The sequence below is a fragment of the Euprymna scolopes genome, chromosome 40, assembly GCF_053919585.1.
Source record: "Euprymna scolopes isolate OS-2025 chromosome 40, ASM5391958v1, whole genome shotgun sequence".
NCBI classification, from domain to species: Eukaryota; Metazoa; Mollusca; class Cephalopoda; order Sepiida; family Sepiolidae; genus Euprymna; species Euprymna scolopes.
Window position 1 is genome coordinate 3,888,500 of NC_136521.1, and position 21,491 is coordinate 3,909,990.

A 21,491-nucleotide genomic window follows, 5' to 3' on the forward strand; every position below is an offset into this window, starting at 1 on the left:
TAGATGGATAGATAGATAGATATATAGATAGATAAATAGATAGATAGATAGATAGATAGATAGGTGGCTTAACATTATATTATACACAAATATATAAAACATTATAGATAGATAGATAGATAGATAGATAGATAGATAGATGGATGGATAGATAGATAGATAGATAGATAGATAGATAGATAGATAGATAGATAGATAGATAGATAGATAGATATTGAAAATTTTAACGACGATGTTCAGGAAGGAATCACAACAGAAACATGTTTGCACATATGTAGCCAACAATGTCTGTATACCTAATCATACTATAATTACGCTTTGTGTGTCATTGTGCGTTTTTTTTTTTAAATATTGAATAAATACTGAAAACAAACAGATAGATAGATAGATAGATAGATAGATAGATAGATAGATAGATAGATTTAGGAAATTCTAACGGCGTAGGAAGGAATAGCTGCATAAACATGTTTGCGCATATGTAGCCAATAATGTTTGTATAAGTAATCATATTATAATTACGCCCTGCTTGTCATTGTGAGCTTTTTTTTTGATAAACACCGAAGATAGATAGATAGATAGATAGATAGATAGATAGATAGCTACTTCAACCCGGTTATTCACTAATACACAGTGTCTCTGTGAAGGTTTCTGGATTTCTTACGGCAATGTGTAATTTGCATAATATAAAAATCTTGAAATAAAGACGAAACGTTGATAAATATAAACATCATTTTGGTTTTCCCTTTTTCATGTCCCAACACGTAAGACTATTACTTCCATAATTTTCATTATACAACACACGCACACACACGCACACATCTCTCTCTCTCACTCTCTCTCTCTCTCTCTCTCTCTCTCTCTCTATATATATATATATATATATATATATATATATATATATATATATATATATCCAGCCACTCTGATGAGTCGTAGACGACGAAACAGGTGTCAATGGATAATTATATTTTAAAAACAATATATATGCCGCTCCCCATGTGGGGTTACCAAATTGGTTAAAGGGAAAATTATTCCCAACTCGCATTTAGGTAAAAATGTATTTCCGTAAATAATTGAATTCATTCAAAAAGTATCGCAAAAACAAAAACAAATAACACACACATACACACACATAAATAAATAAAGACAAATGTTGATGAACACATGACTCGGTTTGTTCCTTTTTATCTCTCTCTCTCTCTCTCTCTCTCTCTCTCTATATATATATATATATATATATATATATATATATATATATATATATATATATATATATATATGTATGTACAATATTTATTATGACACTATATATACATATTTCAAGACTCAGAATTTCATATTTATCGTTTTAAAACCGACGCTAATAGATTATGGTTATAGATAGGTATATATATATATATATATATATATATATATATATATATATATATATATATATAAATATATATATGTATATATAGGTTTTCTTCTATAACCATAATCTATTAGCGTCGGTTTTAAAACGATATTTTTTAAATATGAAATTCTGAGTCTTAAACGCTCGTCTAGCGTTTTTTCTATGTTCGTTCATTTTGCATTAGTTCCAGATTTTTCTTTGTCGCCGAAGAGATTATACCGATTTTCCACAGTATATTATTACTGTTTTCGGTGTACCGAAATATGTATATATAGTGTCATAATAAATATTGTATCTTCAGCTCTCACATCTACGATCGAGTATTTTATTGGATTTTTTTCATCACCCCTGGACACGCTATATATGTATGTATGTATGTATGTATGTATGTATATTGTATACTAACAGGCCTCCCGGCGTTGTTGCCCGGTTGCATAAAATACGAAAAATATTATATTTAAATAGGGGTAGGAGCGCCCGGCTTTGCCTGGGCGTAAAATACGTTTAAATATGACATTTTAATTATTCCAGATTTCGTATATATTATTATAGAGTCGTGATTTCAATAGTAACAAAACAAAACAAACAAAAAAAGAATTTGGGTGCAATCAGCAAGAATCGAAACCGAACCCGTAGCATTAAAAGCTGGTGACGTTATCACTGTACCAACATGACACGCATAAAAACCGATTAAAAATTAAAAATAAACTAAAATGAATATACAAAATGTACACCGAAATTTTCAATTTTAACCCCTTAAAACTATTTTAACCCCTTAAAAATTATTTTAACCCTTTAAAAATTATTTTAATCCCTTAAAATCTATTTTAACCTCTTAAAAATTATTTTAACCCTTTAAAAACTATTTTAACCCCTTAAAAACTATTTTAACCCTTTAAAATCTATTTTAACCCTTTAAAAACTATTTTAACTCCTTAAAAATATTTTAACCCTTTAAAAACTATTTTAACCCTTAAAATCTATTTTAACCCCTTAAAAATTATTTTAACCCTTTAAAAACTATTTTAACCCCTTAAAATCTATTTTAACCCCTTAAAATCTATTTTAACCCCTTAAAAAGTATTTTAACCGGCTAAAGACCCATAAAAGAACGGTCCGTAAAAAATACAATCATTTGAGGCCGCTAGGGCCGCTCTGCGACTTTTAGTTTCGGAGAAGATAGAGTTTAAAAATATAGAGACAGACAGACATACATATAAGATTAATGCAAATTTATTATTTATTATAAACAGAAATACCGTAAGTATTAAACGTAACGTCAAATTCTTTTAAAATATGAAAAAAAAACCGAAAGACTAAGACATGTACATGGGAGGATTATGGGGTTTTTTTCTAAACAGTTCACTACTTGTAAGTAAAAAGTAAATACTCGAGCTGAGATCGAAATCAAAAACTAAAGACATACGTCAAGTACGATAACCATTAGACCAGCTTGTCACGAAACAGTTGGCAAACAGATAAAACTCCGATGGCCAATAAGCACGAATTTTCCCATTTTCACGCCTTCAAGTCCAACATAAACAAATTCCTGATGAACCGCTTAAGTACGACACTATCAAATCTCCAATACTAACGATTACTACGATACTATCATATTGATTACGGTACACGCAATAACCCTTATCCCCGAGTGGCTTCCGTGCCTTGATAAGTAGTGACGACTATGTAATATATATATATATATATATATATATATATATATATATATATATAGAGAGAGAGAGAGAGAGAGAGAGAGAGAGATTTTGATTGACTCACATTTAGTATAATCTAAATTATATTTTTCTTAGTCTGTTTATCTGTCTGTCGGTTTCACTTGCTCTCGGATCTCGGAAACTACTGGTCCGATCTGTCTGAAAATTTTTATGGATCTTTTCTACGGTAAGATGCAGTGGGCTAAGTGTTATGGTATCCTATCTATGCACAGTTGAGGATTAATAAGGATTAGTGACCAAAATACCACATTTACTCTAGACGTTTTCTCCGAATCTATTGGGCTGATCTGAAATTTTGTATATACCTTTGTTATGATAATGTGCAGCGAACTAGGTATTATGTTATCCGATCGATTCACATTGAGTGATTAATATTGATTAATAGGGATTAGTATTTAATGCAAAAATGAACAGAAAATCTAATAATATTAAACTGTCATTTTGCCATTCGGGTTCTCTTGTAGGCGCCGTTTGCCTGAATTACTTTCGTTTTGTTTTTTTCTCGCTCATATGACACTATTCTAAATTTTTAGCAGCGGGCGATATCAATGGACTATTTTTTCTATCAAAACGTTTTGTATTGAGGTTTTTTTAAGGATTAAAATATTTCAAACTGATATAAATTAAACCAAAAATATTTTTCTTATCTATAATAAATAGGATAGTGTGTATGTGTGTGTTATTTATTTTATTTTTTTTTTGTCACGCTTACATCCGGGTCGTTTAATTGTTATGTTCTTCTATTTCTTGTTGTAAATAATTTTAACAAGAATTCTTCATAAGTTTTGGTTTCGGTTTCGATTATGACTGATAACACTTAAGTCATCTATTTTTTTTTTATCAATAATTCTTCACAAGTTTTAGTTTTGGTTTCGATTATCGCTGAAGGAATTCAAGTTATATATATATATATATATATATATATATATATATATATATATATATATATATATATATATATATATATATATATATATAACTTGAATTATTGAGTTATATATATATATATATATATATATTATATATATATATATTATATATATATATATTGTAACATGTCTTCTTCCTAAGATTAAGGGTGGTGGTGTTTGATCAACACTGCTGGGGAGCCATGATATAATATACTGTTTTGTTTTTAAATCCCCGAAACAGTGTTTCATGGTAAACAACTGATGATCCCTTGAAAAATAAATTATTGGTACTATAGTAAATTCGAGAGAGAGAGAGTTGATGCAGTGATTGCAGGTGATTAAATAACTTACTGACTAGATGGTTTTCTAACGAATGATAAAAAAATATTTTTTGTATAGTTTTAAAGGTTAAAAACTTCAAAGACTATATATATATGCATATATATTTTTTCATGGGTTTTATTTTTGTTTCGATCCAAGCTAATGCATATATTGGTCATACGCATACGTTTGTTTTGTTTTTTGTTTTTGTTTTTTGTTTTTTTTTTTAAATCGCAACTTTATATTATATACAAATATATACAACATTAACTCCATAATAATATTTACGAAATCTGCAAAATTCAAAATATCATATTTAAGCGTACTTTATGACCGGGCTTTACCGGGCCGTCCTTGCTAACTTAGATAAATACATTTGCAGTTTTAACAAAAGAGCTACAATAATATCAGAGCGTCTCCATTTACACTGAACATCTACAGGATGCCAACATCAATATATTACATATGAATGAGTTCCCTGTGGAATTTCCACAGGTCCCGCTAGTCTATATATATATATATATATATATATATATATATATATATATATATATATATATACAATAACGTCTGTGTTATTTATTTATTTTGTGTGTCACGCTTACATCCGAGTGACTGTCGTTTAATTGTTACGAACTTCCATTTCTTGTAATAAATAATTTTACCAAGAATTCTTCTTAAGTTGTGGTTTCGGTTTCGGTTATATCTGATGGCACTCCACTAGTCTATTTTTTATCAAAAAATCTTCATAAATTTCGGTTTCGGATTCGATTATAGCTGAAGAAACTTAAGTTACATTATATATATATATATATATATATATATATATATATATATATATATATATATATATATGTATGTATATACAGAGAGAGAGAAAATAAATGACAAAAATGTATATTCCAAAATTCATGATGTTGACCATCTTATAATTTATTCCTTTAAATCATTCGATTTATACAATACTTGACAGTATCTGTTTCGTAGCGCAAAATCAATCACTTAATTATTATATCAATTAGTGAATCTATTATGCCCTTAACTCATCAGAAATTTTGGAATATAATTTTTTGTCATTTATTCTATATATTGCTCTGTAATCGCATTGAGCTTCTTATATGAGGATTCATATAAAATAAGAAAATATATTTCTACATACATATATATATATATATATATATATATATATATATATATATATATATATATATATATATATATATATATATATATATAGGCAAACAGTTAATAAAACATGTTAAAAAACACTTTGAAAAAGAGTTCTGGGTCATTTTGACATTTTCCTTTCTATTTTATATTTAATTCTATCACCATCTAATTTTTTCCTCTTTTTCTTCTTCCCTGATCTTTCTTATTTACATTATGTCTCAGTAGCCGTATTAAAAGCATATCTTATTTTTCTTTTATTAATATTATTGGAATTTTTCTCTTTTTCCTTGTACATATTTGTGAATTATTCTATGGATTTCGGCCTTTTGGATTATGTTGGACCATCTTCCAATTACGTGATTTCCTTGGATTTTACTTGTGCGAATGGAAATTCAATTAACTTTCTTGGAGTTATATTTTTGGATTCTACCGTCATTGGATTATTTACCTTTCACCAGACTATTCATTCACGTGTAATCACCTTTTTCTTCAACATATTCCCTCTGCTTCACTTTTTGTTATTAAGTAAGATCTTTGACTTACTTTCAGTTTCATCAAATACTTTTGTGAGCAAAATCCGATCCCGTATTTTGCTAATTCCTACCCTCTGATGAGAAGGAAAGTATTTCTTCGAAACTCCGCGGATTAAGGACTATCCACTTATCAAGTGTTTCCTTTTCAGATTAAATATATTTTTAACTCTTTTTCAAAATGTTTTTTAACATGTTTTATTAACTGTTTGCTCTTTTTATAAGCTCAATCTCCTATTTGGTTTTATCGGGCTTTTAAATCTTGTTGAGATTACTTTATAAAATTAATTCTTTAATATTTATAAGATACTTTAGTTTAACCATCTTAGATCATTTTGGTAAATTTAATTGTAATTTTTATTTTATATATATATATATATATATATATATATATATATATATATATATAAAATGGGTTAAGAAATTCCAACGAAAGAAAGATGTATATTTAAATAAGGGAGTAGTCACCAACAATGTGTGTTTTTTAACATTATGTTATTATTCCGTGTCTTGGTTTTTCATTAAGAATTATGTTTGGATCATTGTAATAATGTTTTTAAATCATTGAAATCGTTTTTACGCGCGTTTCAGACGTTCTGTGAAGCGTCCTCGTCAGAAATTATTTTCAAATGTGTTGGAGATGTAAAAATGGCAATTATCGTACATATATATATCATAAGTTTTGCTTTCAGTTTCGATTCAAGCTGATTCATCCAAGTCATATGGATATATTTTTTTATTTTTGAAATCGCAACTTTATAATATATAAAACATTAACTCTATAATAATATATACGAAATGTGCAAGAATTAAAGTATCGTATTTAAGCGTACTTTATGACCGGGCTACGCCGGCCGTCCCTGCTTGCTTAGATAAATACCTTTTAACAAAAGAGTTTGGCCAAGATCAAAGTGTAGTATCTGTTCTTCAGATGCTACACTTCCATTTCTTGTTCTCTTTTGGTGGATGAGCAGTCCTTCACGACTGAGACAATTTTTTTATTTTTGTACCTCTTCTCCACGTTAAAAAACGGCCCTAGTGTCTAACTCTGTCCTGTGGGGAGGCATTGTAAATAATGGAGAGTAGATAATACAGTGGATGTGTTATCGGCAGCTCCAGTAACTCTCGCTTCTCCTATTTTGGCATTCAGTCCTCATTCAATGAGTGATTTTTCTGACAAAGGGTGATGAAAAAGCTGCTTAAAGGTCGGTAGTACTTGGTGACCAGTAGTCTGAGATGTCGGAAATTTTTCTCTCACTTTCCCTCTCTGTACTGCTCTAACCAAGTATGCCGACCTATTCCACAAATCCCAAAACCTCAACATGAAATACGTAATGTACTTGCAATAACCCTTATCCCTGAGTGGCTTCCGGGCCTTGATAAGTGGTGATCACTGTGTAAAAAAAAAAAAAAAAGGTACAATAATATCAGGGCGTCTCCATTTACGCTGAATATCTACAGAATGTCAACATCAATATATTACATATAAATGAGTCCATTTGGGAATTTCCACAGGTCCTGCTAGTTTCGAATTATATAGTCAAGTAAAAAATTCCATTGGAGTTTTTGATTATCTAGCTTTTAAAGGGAAGACGAGTCGAGGCGCTACTTCACTTTGCTGCTGACTCGTTTGGTGATAGGACGTAAACTGCGAGGACGCTAGCAATCATCGAGAAAAAGTGTTTGGAAACTCGCAGAAAAAATAACACGAAAAAAAAAACGTGTCCGCCATGCCCAACTACACTCTCCATTACTTCAATGGCCGCGGTCGGGCCGAGATCGTTCGTATGATGTTTGCCGCCGCCGGCGTCCATTATTCGGACAAGAGGTACGAGTTCTCCGACTGGGACAGCTGCAGGAATGGTAAGTAATTCTTCACCTTATTTTCTGGAACCTCAACTCTGACGATACATCCTGCGTATATGTGCTAAACATACAAGATAGTTGAATGTTTATTATGTCTAAAAAATTGTTTTATATATATATATATATATATATACTAGTAGTTCAGCCTAACTTTGCTCGGGCCCTATGTACTGTTTATCAGTTTATGTGCGTATATATATATATATATATATATATATATATATATATGTTTATCACTTTATGTGCGTATATATATATATATATGTGTGTGTGTGTGTGTGCGTGTGTGTGTGTGTATTTACTCTGCAATAGTATTGAGCACTCTCTTCAGGTTTTTACTAATTACCAGTTTTACAATATATATATATATATATATATATATATATATATATATGGTAAAACTATATATATATATATATATATATATATATACCATATATATATATATATATATATATATATATATATATATATATAAAAATATAACACGGAAATTACATAATTGTCGATGCAATAATTTATTTCAACCTTATGGTATTTTCAAGCATCTAAACTAGACAATTACATTTTTGATACTGAAATAAAGAAAGAAAAAGAATCGGGCCTCGACCGTCAAAAAACCAGAGAGGGTGGTAGTAGCAATCTACTTAATACATTTTATAGAGAGGGTGGGAGGGATTTAAAAAACAAAACATTATGACACTTATAATTGCTGTCCGGTAGCTGACGTAACAACCGACACACACGCAACACACACACACACACACATACACACAAACACACACACACGCCTAAATATGCACGTTCTTACACGTAAATGCCTTGACACGCGTTTACTAACCTAGGAAGAAGAGGGAGAGATATACGGATATAGAGAGAAGGAAACAAAACAAAACAAACGGCGCGCAAAGGAAAGAGAAGAAGAAAGTTATGTTATTGCTCTGTTTACCACATTGAGCTCTCATAGCCGGATTTCCTCTGGAATTATTCCATTATAACACTATATATATATATATATATATATATATATATATATATATATATATATATATATATATATATATATATACGGGAAAAGGGTTTGAAAAAGGATTAGGGAAACGTTATTTTCCGTTTCATTGAATTTTATCTTGTAAATATATTCAATATATATATATATATATATATATATATATATATATATATATATATACGGTAAAACTGGTAATTAGTAAAAACCTGAAGAGAGTGCTCAATACTATTGCAGAGCAAATGTGTGTTTTATTTTTTATTACCGTTTTATCTGTTTGGTTACATATGTTTCGGATGTCGGACCGTGTTTACGATCTAACAGCCTCGTCAGACCTTACAGAAATGGTTGGTTAGCATTAGGAAGAATTGTTTTTAGAAGGAATACGAGGGGAAATAAAGAGATAATGGGGGGGGGGCGGTAATGACAATATTTCAGTTTTGAAGGTTAAAATACATTAGGTTGTATTGTGTGTGGGGGTAGCAGATTCAGGTAGGCTTGAGTGGAGATATGTGGATATAGGGAGGGGGGAGAGTGGATGGTAAAGAGAAAAGAGAGGGGGTAATGAGAGGAGGAGGAAGTAGGAGTTTCAATTTTTGGGTTTTAAAATTTTGACTACTTTTTTTCCTTGTTCTATAAGGTATATATATATATATATATATATATATATATGTGTGTGTGTGTGTGTGTGTGTGTGTGTGTGTGTGTGTGTGTGTGTGTGTGTGTGTGTGTATAAGGAATGAAAAAATACCAGCGGTGGTTGACGTTATGTTATGAGAAAAATAGAAAAAACCGAATGAAAATTATTAAAAAATCAACGTTTCGTCCTTATTTCAGAGGACATCTTCAGGATAATTGAAATAAAAAATAAAAATGTAAGAAAAGAAAAAGTCATAGATCGTGCGAAAAAGACAGTTCTTGAATCCTACCCATGTCGGGAAGGACAAACATACGCACACATATATACGCACACATATGTTTAGTAAGCAAATTTTTTAAACAAATATATATATATATATATATATATATATATATATATATATATATATATATATAAAGGATGGAATACTGCTGCCATATCTGGGCAGGGGCTGCTAAAAACAGCCTATCCTGCCTTGATAGAGTACAAAATAGACTTCGTGGCTTAGTTGGGGATGCCCTTTTCTCTACCCTGCAACCTCTCTCCCACAGAAGAGACGTTGCGAGCCTATCCTTGTTTTATCGTTATTTCCATGGCAGGTGCTCGTCTAAACTCCAATCTCTGGTCCCCCCCCTCGCTAATCTTTCACGAAAAACACCCGTCTAGCTGAATCCACTGTGAAAAATTTCCCCCACTCTATATCTGTGCCTAAATCAAAACGCGGATTCCATGAACAAAGCTTCTTTCTTAGAACTGCACGCCTGTGGAACTCTGTTCCGTCTGCCTGCTTCCCACCTGACTACAACTTGGATGTCTTCAAGTCCAATGTTAACAAATTCCTAATGAACCGCCCCCTTAAGTAAACACTTCATCAAAACTCCACACTAACGTAATGTACTTGCAATAACCCTTATCGCTGAGTGGCTTCCGGGCCTTGATAAGTGGTGATCACTGTGTAAAAAAAAAAAAATATCATCTGCGGATACCAATTATCTTAAGATTCACAAAACGGCAACGCACGGCAACCTACGACGAGAAGAGCGCGATATCGGGTCAGATCACACTCTCACCGACTGATAAAACTTCTGGAGGGATATTTGCCAGGACTATTTCCTTCGACGTCCCCTGCAGATCAGAGGCCCAGTACACACCATGAAGTGGACGAGTCCATCTTTAATAGACGGAAATGTAATGTCGGAGGGGATTTAAAATGTACCGATTTTTTTTTTATATATATACCTTTCTTCTGTTCCAGATTTCCCTTGTAATTTTCTTCCCTGTTTGGAGATGGGTGATGGTATGAGGATTCCCGAGACGATGTCGATCTGTAGATATTTGGCCCGCGAATACGGTGAGTATTGTTTTATTTGTTCTATAGTAAACTAGTTATATGCGCCATAATCATGTTGACACGTTAGATCACCGAAGTTAAGCAATATTGTGCTGTCAGTATTAATATCGGTTACCATTTGGGAATTCCAGGTGATATATGTGTTCTCTGCTTATCCCGGCATTGTTTATAGTCGTCCTAGAATCAAGAAGTGCCGACTCAAGAGAGGTGTAGTTAGAGATTTTGCAACCTATGCTCCACAATTACTCGTGCAGCTACCCTTACTGGGAGTATTCATTGTCTCTTGCGACTGAACGGAGGCATCGGAACTAGCTGTATATACCCGGCGTTGCCCGGTCGAAACATATTGCTGAGTGGATGGTTTAGTCACATACATATTAAAAATACACTGTATATCGTAACTTACTACGAAATGTTGAATTTAAGGGAGCATAAAACGCATCCATGTTAGTCTATGAAAATCAAACACGAAATAACTCTCCTAACTTAAAGGGGAAATAACTCTCATAGTTTGAATAAATAGACTTATTTCCAGTTTTAAATGCAACTTTTGTCAGTTATTTATAATTGAAAATAACTTTTAAAATATATTGAATCAAAAATGAATAGATCACTTTTAAATAATATTTCTGAATAGAACACTTAAGACGATTCTATTACAACAAACAATTAATAACAGCAAGCTAATTATTCATATAGATTTTCTTTTAATGTAATATGCAAATGAGGTTACTCATTCAGTGTAAATTTCTTTTGAATAAATAGTATTCATAGAAATCATGCTGGAATACAAGTGTATAAATGTTTGTTTCCAGTAGAAAAATTAATTTGTGAAACCGTGTACCTCTTGTACATGTTAATTAAACTGTGAACAAACAAACCAACAGACAAGAAATACGACTTTATTATACCAAATGCAATCACTTTTTTTTTTTTTTACACAGTGATCACCACTTATCAAGGCCCGGAAGCCACTCGGGGATAAGGGTTATTGTAAGTACATCACGTTAGTGAGGAGATTTTATGAAGTGTTTAATTAGGGGGGCGGTTCATTAGGAATTTGTTAACATTAGACTTGAAGACATCCAAGTTATAGTCCGGAGGGAAGCAGGCAGACGGAACAAAGTTCCACAGGCGTGCAGTTCTAAGAAAAAAGCTTTGCTCATGAAATCCGCGTTTTGATTTAGGCACAGATATAGAGTGGGGGAAATTTTTCACAGTGGATTCAGCTAGACGGGTGTTTTTCGTGAAAGATTGGCGAGAGGGGACCAGGGATTGGAGTTCAGACGAGCACCTGCCATGAAAATAACGATAAAACAAGGATAGGCTCGCAACGTCTCTTCTGTGGGAGAGAGGTTGCAGGGTAGAGAAAAGGGCATCCCCCACTAAACCACGAAGTCTATTTTGTACTCTGTCAAGGCATGATAGGCTGTTTTTTCACTTACACGCACCATTAAATAAATTATAGCTTAAATCTGATCGATGGCCGAAAGGACGCAAGAAGAGGGAGAGAGTTAATCATGTGTTAAGCGCATTGTTTAATTATATCATCTTTCTTTAGGGCTTGTTCAACACGTCTTGCATAAAGTTAGAGTCGTTGAAGTTTTCATTGGATTATAATGTACTAGCGGGGGTACCCGGCGTTGCCCGAGTGTTTGTTTCCGGGACGGGGGGGAGAGAGTTTTAAAAAATGTTATGGTAGGTAAGTAGGAAGGATCAAACCCGGAGTCATGAGTAAAAGTAGGAAAATAAAGTGTGAAAAAAAAACCATCTGCAACGTTAACAGTTCGGCCACCAAGAAAAGTCCATTCCAGTTGTTTAGGAAAAAAAAAAACGACTACGGTAGGTCGGCGCGAACGTGAAAATATAATGTGAATTGTCCAGCACGCTAACCACTACGCCACAGAGCACTGCAGCTTAGTTTAGTGATTTTAAATAACTTCACATGAAAGAACTACGAAGCCAAACCGGTGTTCTCTTCTCAACTGTTCCTTGTGAACGATCCCCAAACGGTGTTAAGTGGTGGCAGGGGGAGGAGGAATTTATTAGAGAGAAAATATTTTACCACTTCCATTGATCTTAACCGATTTTGGCCGTGACTTCTCAGCAGAAAAAGTATAGAAATCTAAGATTATCGAGGAATTTGAGAAATAATAAGCCTATAACACACCTCAGATATTGTTCTGCCGTTTGTGCATATTATATTTGCATGAAATATCTTGATTTTTAATCCTATTAATGTCAAAATCCGACGGGAAAAAATGAGTTCATTTTATTTATATAGATAGAAGATAGAAGAATAGAAGATAGATAGAAGATAGAAGAAGAAGATAGAAGATAGAATAGAAGAAGAAGAATAAAAGAAGAAGAATAGAAGAAAGAAGATAGAAGAGATAAAGATCCTAATAAACATCAGATAAAATGAGTCATTGACAGGACATCGCAGGAGACGTGTAGCCGGAACGCGAACCTAAGAGATATGGCGGTTTAGCTTTGGGGTTTATTTATTTATTAATGCCAGTCGGATATTATTTAAGTTTGAGTATAAAATTTTGATTCCTACTCGCCAATTTTCATTTGCCATTCTTGTACCATTTTATTGATATTAATCGAAATACTTGGCTACAATTTATTTTTAAAAATGTATATAATATACTACTATGAAGACATTCATAAATAAACATTAAAAAGGAAGAATCAGCCAAGGGAAATAACTCTGATTATTTTAGTAAGAGTTACCGTTTCTTATTTGCTTTTGTAATTTACATATTGAACTTAATTTTAAAAATTGTTGTAATACGACTAACATATTTATGAAATAATTTTGAACATAATAGATCGCGAGTAACGCAAGGTCGCCATTTCTAACATTACTTTGATTAATACATAAGCTTACATTAAACAGCTATCTTTCTCATGCTTTGGAATTTTTGGATAAACAGTCTTTCTTCTACATAAATGAAACAGTAGATGTATGTGTGTGTAAATATTTAACAGGTAAACACTTAAACTACTGGTCACATAACACTGAAATTAACAGGAAATAGTAAGGATGGGTTATAACGAGTAAAAATTTTGGTTGGGTTGATGAATAACGTATACAGACATAAATCGACATGTTGAAATGAGTAATATTCATTTCAACTGGACGACATGTTTTTACTTCTTTTTGCGCATGCTCACATAAATTCATTTCTTCCAGTGTGTTAATATTTGACTTTAATATTTTACTCTCGATGACAACATCGGAAGAGAACAGGGTTGGGACGCTGAATGTTTTGGTCATTTTTTAAACTTTTGCCGTCATATTTCTGTATTAATAAATGCGAATATCTGCATGATTTTAAATATGTTTAAACGCATTCTCCGGCAGACGCAATCAAAATATCTATTTACAGACTTGGAAAATAAAACTTTTCTTTTTAATTTCTTAGTCTTTTAAGACGATAAATATTTTTGGACAATTATTTTTTGCCGGAAATTCTCCACGAACAAAGACAAAATTCAATTATCTTCAAATATCTTTAATTTCGAATTAGAACTACGGACTTATACTAAGTAAATATTAATAAGGCCTTTACATACTTTTTTTAATGGAGAGGAGACAACGCATTGTATGCGTTATCGGCAGCTCTAGTTACTCTCGCTTCTCCTTATTTGTCCCTCAGTCCCTATTTCCAATGAGTGATTTTTCTGACAAAGAGTAAAGAAAAAGCTGCTTTCCAAGTCCGCAGTACTTCGTGAACAGTAGCCTGAGATGTCAGAAATTTTCTGTTTCTATGTCTATTCTTGTGGTCATGTCACAAGCAAGTGTCCTGGGGGTAAACGTTTTATTTGAGCTGACGTTATCCACCTGATAGTCAGGGACCTGAACCTTGGATTAACCACTAAAGAGGCTGCCCTATCAGCAGGTACAAAGTACTGGGGCTGCTGTATTGCATTTGGTGAATGGATTCTGGATCATGCAGTAGTTTCTGGTGGGGTCTCTCGATTCCATACTAGTGCGTAATTGTTACGGCTTTACCTTATCATGTGCTACAAAAACCTCAGCATGAAATATCTCCAGAAAAAATGCGAATAAACCTAGAACCCCATCCTCCAAGATAGACTCTTACTACCATGTCTCCTTCTCCAACATCAGGGGTCTACGTTCCAACCTTCCAGAGGTTGAAACCCAGTTACAGGAGACAAAACCTGACATATTCTTCCTAAGCGAAACTGGCATATGGCGAACCACTTCCCTAGACGAGTTCATAATGAAAGGATACTCTAACTTAACATCTAAATCTAACCCCCAAGATCGCCATGGGCATGGAATATGTGCAAACATTAACGATGGATTTCGGTGTTGTAGGGATATCTCCAGAGAAGACCCTAATGTACCTTATATGTGCTTCCGGTTTGCACTTGCTTACACCACCGCATTTAGATTTGCCCTCTATTGCCACCATAACAACGGAGTTACTATCTTTAAGAGTATATCTGAAAAAATTGATCACATCCTGTCTGCTCATCCTTCGGATAATATCCACATTTGTGGTGACTTCAATGTCCACAATATGGAATGGCTGCCCCACTCGAACAAGACAGATGATGAGGGGAGGTTCTGTCATGACTTCGCCATTACCTCATCCAGATTGTTCACGAACCCACCCGTGTGCCCGATGAAGTGAATAGTATCAGTAAGTAAAGAATTGCCTTTTAGAAAGGTTTTATTAACTGTAAAATACACGTACGCTCTTGAAAGGATCGAGCGGGAAAATGAAACAGAGGGCGCTTTTATTATGAATGTCAATCCCAAGGGGGATAACTCTTAACAACAAATTAAATCATAACATTTTCCCCGTCCTAAAGTATTCAAGTAAGGGGTAATTAATTATAGACAATTTTTTTTTTTTTTTTTTTTTTTTTTTTTTTACAATCACATAAGAATCATTTTATTTACAAATAACATATGAACCCAAACTGCAGTTTTTTCAGTATTTAGTCACAAAATCCTTATATTTACTAGGGAATTGTCGAACTCGGGACGACCTCCGCACAGATTGGCAGGAATGCTGATTTTCAGTATTATTTTTTAGTGAAATCTGATTTTCTTCAAGATCAGACGATTGATTTTTGTCTTCCTCATGACCAATGTTTTCATTAGTAGAAGGTTCAAATAAAGTCTCTGAAGTAGTAGGATTATTATTAGAGTTTTCTTCATTTGATGAGTTTGGAGCTAAGTCTCGAACGTTGACAGTGGTTTCAGTACCAGAAGGTAGTTGAACATAAGCGTAGTGGGGGTTGACATCTATTAGGGTGGCAGGCGTTACAGGAGGGTCATGTTTACTTGTTTTAGTGTGGTTTCTAATATATATTGGGCCTGGTTTAACCCAAGAAGGAATTGAAATTCCGGAAGCAGATTTACGACTATATTTAAAAAGTCTATCATGGGGAGTCATATTAGTGGCAGTACAAAGTAATGATCTAATTGAATGAAGCGCGTCCGGTAGTATGTCTTCCCAATAAGGTAGTTTCATTTGATTAGAATGTAATGTTGTTTGAATGGCCTTCCATAAGGTACCGTTGAGTTTTTCAATCTGTCCATTACCTTCAGGATGATACCTACTTGTTTTAGAAGTAGCAATTCCTTTTTTGTGTAAAAAATCCTTTATTTCTCTTGCTAAGAAATCAGAAGCACGGTCAGTATGTATCATGTCAGGCAAACCAAAAATTGAAAAGAGTTTGTTTAGACAGTGGATAATGGTTTTGCTTGTCATATCTCTGCAAGGAAAAGCGAAAGGAAAACGGGAATACTCATCAATTAGAGTAAGTAGATATTTGTTGCCATGTATAGAAGTAGGTAGAGGGCCTTTAAAATCAAGATTTAATCGTTGAAAAGGTAATATGGCTTGAATGAGAGTCCCTCCATTGGTATTGGCGAATTTGGGTTTCAGTAATTGACAGGATGAGCAAGAGTCAGTAATATTCTTAATTTGATCCAAAGTAAAAGGGAGGTTCCTCGTTCTTATAAAATGGCTTAATCTTGAAACACCAGGATGACATAATTGTTTATGTAAATCACGAAGATCTTGTAGATTGTAAGTAAGAGCAGAGATGCGAGAGAATGTGTCAGCAGCAATATTTTCAGGTCCAGGTCGATAAACTATAGTGAAATTGTATTGGGATAATTCTATACGCCAACGACATATTTTGTCATTCTTAATTTTAGATTTTCTTTTATTGTCGAATATGAAGCTGACGCTCTTCTGATCTGTGATGACTTTAAAGTGCCTGCCGAGTAGAAAATGTCGCCACTTACGGAGAGCTTCTACAATAGCGGCTGCCTCTTTTTCTACTGCATGGTGCTTAATTTCGTTAGTATTGAGAGTTCTTGAAAAAAATGCAATAGGACGACCTTCTTGATTTAGTGTTGCAGCAATGCAATAGTTACTAGCGTCCGTTTCTACTTCAAATTCTTTATTTGGATCTACCGTTATTAAAGTGGCGTCTTTTAGATCATTTTTCAATGTTTGAAAAGATTTTAATACAGATGGAGGTAGTGGAAATTCTTTGTTTTGATTTAGTAATAAAATTTTATCAGAAAATTTTTTAATGAATTTGCAGTAATAGGAAAACATTCCAACTATTCTTTTTTGAGATTTAAGATTCAGCGGAGGTGGCATTTCGAGTAATGGTTTTAGTCTTTGATAATCGGGAGCTATTTGATTATTTTCTATGGTGTAGCCGAGTAGATTAATAGAACTAGAAGAAATTATGCTTTTATTTTCATTTAAAGTGATGTTATATTGTTTAGCAATTTTGTAGAATTTTTGAAGATTGTAATCGTGTTCTTCTTGATTTTTCCCACATATAGTTACCTTATCAACATACACAAAGGTATCGGTTAGATTTTCTTTTTCTATAATATAGTCTATGCTCCTCTGGAAAGCACTTACTCCATTGGTGACGCCAAAAGGAAGACGAGTAAATTGAAAAAGTTTGCCACTTACTTCAAACGCAGTGAATTTACGATCAGCATGATTTATAGGTATTTGGTGATAAGCAGATTTTAGGTCGAGAGTAGAGAAGATGTTATATTGAGCGATGTCGTCTACCATCTTATTGATATTAGGCATTGGGTAAGCGTCTAGTTCCGTGAATCTATTGATGGTATCGCTGTAGTCGACTACCATTCTTTTCTTATGATTCTCATTCGAAGTTACAAGAACCTGCGCTCGCCACGGAGATATCGAAGGTTCAATTATGCCTTCTTTCAACATTCTAGCAGTCTCTTCTTTTATGAATTTGTTGGCGGCAAAAGTGTAACGTCGGGATTTTGTCGCAATAGGAGTAGTATGAGGAGAAAGATTAGAAAAGAGAGGAGGGGGTGGAACGTTTATGGTAGGAAAAAAATTATTCGTGTTTATAGCTCCAATTATAAGTTTGTCTCTAGGACCGTCGAATTTAAGTGTTACTTTTTTATATTATTTTAAAATATCTTTTCCGATTATTAAATCAATGAAAAGGTTTTCAATGATTTCAATTGTTATTCCAGAATGGGTTTTATCTTTCAGTATTAAATCCACGACAGCTTCGCCAGTTATTTTAGCATGTTGATCGGAAGCAGCCAGAGCTATAGTTTTGTTTTTAGGTATTGTGAAGAGTTTAAGTTTTTTAGCAGTATTTTCATTAATGAATGTTTTTACACTGCCGGAGTCCACCATAGCGTTCACGAAGTGCCCGTTAATTTGGCATTGAGTGAATGTGACATCTTTGGAGTTAGTTCCTAGTCAGGATAGAGAAGGTGATGGGTAGTCAGAGTCGTCATAAAGAACAGCAGTATGAGTGTTAGAAATAGAAGATTTACACACTTTAGCCCAATGACCATTTTTTTTTGCATTTTTTACATTCGGCGTTTCGTGCAGGACATAAATATCGAGGATGACGTGATTTTCCACAGAAAAAACAAACCCCTTTTGGATGCATATTTTCTTTAGTCACAGCTATACGATTGTAGCCCGAAGGATTATTTGTAGCTGCTACAGTAAAGTTATTTGCGTAGCTTATCGAATGCTTTTCTGCTTGCTCAAGAGATCTGGCCGTGGCATATGTGTCTTGTAAAGTCAGAATGGGTTTTTCTAACAGTCGTTGTCGGATGGACGAAGAAGAAATTCCGCCGATGAAAGCTTCCCGAATGTATTGATTTTTGTTTTCTTCAGCAGAAACCGTTTCGAAGTTACATGTTTTGGCAAGCATTTCCAATTGTAGTATGAAGGCATCTATATTTTGTGTTGTTTGTTGCTTCGTCGTCATCAATCGATATCTATTATAAACAATATTTTCAGGTTTTAAATAAGCGGCGTCCAATGTTCTTAATGCACTATCGTAGTCGGTTTTATCGCTTATTAAATCGAAAACAGAGGCTGAAATACAATTGATCAAGGCAAAGAAATTATCTGAAGTGTTTTCGATTAATCCGTTATTATGTGAGCGGATATAATTCTGGAGGGTTAATTTCCAATGCCTATAGGATTTTTCGGAATTAGGGCATGTAGGTTCCACCTCGAATCTGTCGGGACGTAAGATTCGATCCATTATTTTTTTTTTACAGTTAATAAAATTGAAGTGAATAGTATCAGTAAGTAAAGAATTGCCTTTTAGAAAGGTTTTATTAACTGTAAAATACACGTACGCTCTTGAAAGGATCGAGCGGGAAAATGAAACAGAGGGCGCTTTTATTATGAATGTCAATCCCAAGGGGGATAACTCTTAACAACAAATTAAATCATAACACCCGATACTTCCGGTCAGTACGCAAGCCTCCTAGACCTTTTTCTCACAACTTCCCCTGAGCTATGTTCATGTTCCGTTATGTCTCCTTTGGGACTTTTCGACCACTCGGTTGTATCAGTTAAGATAAAAATGAAATGTAATAAGTCTTCAGACGTACCTCACCACCGTACTGTATATCGATACTCTATGGCTCACTGGGATAGCTTTCGTACATTTATATCTGAATTACCCCTGCATTCCATGTTTAAAAAGGATGTGTCCTCTATAGTATCAGACCTGACGAATGGTGAATTGTAGGCATAGACCGATTCATACCATCCAAAAAATTCCAACAAAAAACTAACTGCCAGCTATGGTTCTCCCCAGAATGTGCTGCTGCCATCGCGCACAGAAATCACTTTTTCCGTAGCTACCAACGCAATAGACGCACGGAGATTAAAGCTGCTTTCAGGACTGCCAGCAACCACTGTAAAAGAGTAATAAAAAATGCAAGAGAGCTATATGCTCAGTCCGTTAAATCCAAAGTAGCTAAGCAACGGCTTGGTTCCCACCAGTTTTTGGTAAATAGCAAATCTCTGGTCCCCCCCCTCGCCAATTAGCACTGTAAAAGAGTAATAAAAAATGCAAGAGAGCTATATGCTCAGTCCGTTAAATCCAAAGTAGCTAAGCAATGGCTTGGTTCCTACCAGTTTTGGCAAATAGCAAACAGGATCCTGAACAGAAGCGTGCGTTCTATCCCAACCATTATCAATGGACCTGGGGTCATCTCGTCATTTATAATAATGGGAAAAAGTGACAATTCGATGGCGTTTTGAAATCATCACGAATATGATTTCGGTTCTGGGTCCAGACGAGGGGGTCAAGGATTGACCTCCCTGGTCGTGAGAACTGAAGGCTGCAAGCATTCACAGAATAACCAGCACAGACGCATGCAATCAGGGGTTCCCCGGAATGACGTGCTAATTCGTGATTGGGTCTAGGGAATAACCTACCCTACTTATAACCCGACTAGATAAGCGAATGCCCGCGCCAAAACTTTGAGATGGATCTCGAGAGAATTTAACGCTAATCAAAGAGTCGCCATCGCACTCCGCTTCCCCATCTGTCGCCACTGCAAAACATGGAGAGAAAGATTCAATAGTGCGTTTTATAAGAAATTAACATTGGACATTTGTATATAAGTTTATATTATATTCTGTAAATTTGAGTTGAATGAACTCGTAGAATAGAGACATCTGAGATTGTCTTTCTTTTGTGTGCATGAAAATATCTTCACTTCCAGCGTGATACGGCATATCAACCCGAAGGTGAAACCGATGCTGCAACCAATCAACCAGATCCCGCTGCGCTGAGAGAACTCACGAAGAATTCCCTGCAAAAGACAATCACAACATGTGTGTAGGGGTTTATACCTGTTACCAGCGACCTTGAAAGATCACTGGACAAACGCATTCGGAACAACCTGTCACAGCGATTACGCAACAGGAAGATTCCCGAGTTCGACAGGAAACACCTGAAGTAGATCGGAAAGTTACGTCGCCAGAAACGTTGCAAAAATAACATTCAGGATGAGAACAGTAGTTCCAAAGATATAAATAATACGATAACTCAATCCTCATCTCAAAAGTTCCTAGACGTAAAATGAATTGGTGCTCTACTTCCTTCAAATAATACAAATATTTTGTTTAAACATGTTATAAACTTTAGCATTATTATTATTATTATTATTATTATTATTATTATTATTACACGTAATAATTAATACGTTTATTTTTACATTTCT

General features: G+C 33.9%; 1 protein-coding gene across 1 annotated transcript in view; it reads left to right on the forward strand.

Annotated features, from left to right (window-relative positions):
* Positions 1-7,794: 7,794 nt before the first annotated feature.
* The window catches only part of LOC145265301 (S-crystallin SL20-1-like), a 29,450-nt gene continuing 15,753 nt past the window's right edge, over positions 7,795-21,491 (forward strand). The window contains exons 1-2 of the mRNA XM_080121077.1: positions 7,795-7,927; positions 10,835-10,930. Coding sequence (XP_079977203.1) covers positions 7,795-7,927; positions 10,835-10,930 — 229 coding nt within the window. The remainder of the gene's footprint in view (positions 7,928-10,834; positions 10,931-21,491) is intronic.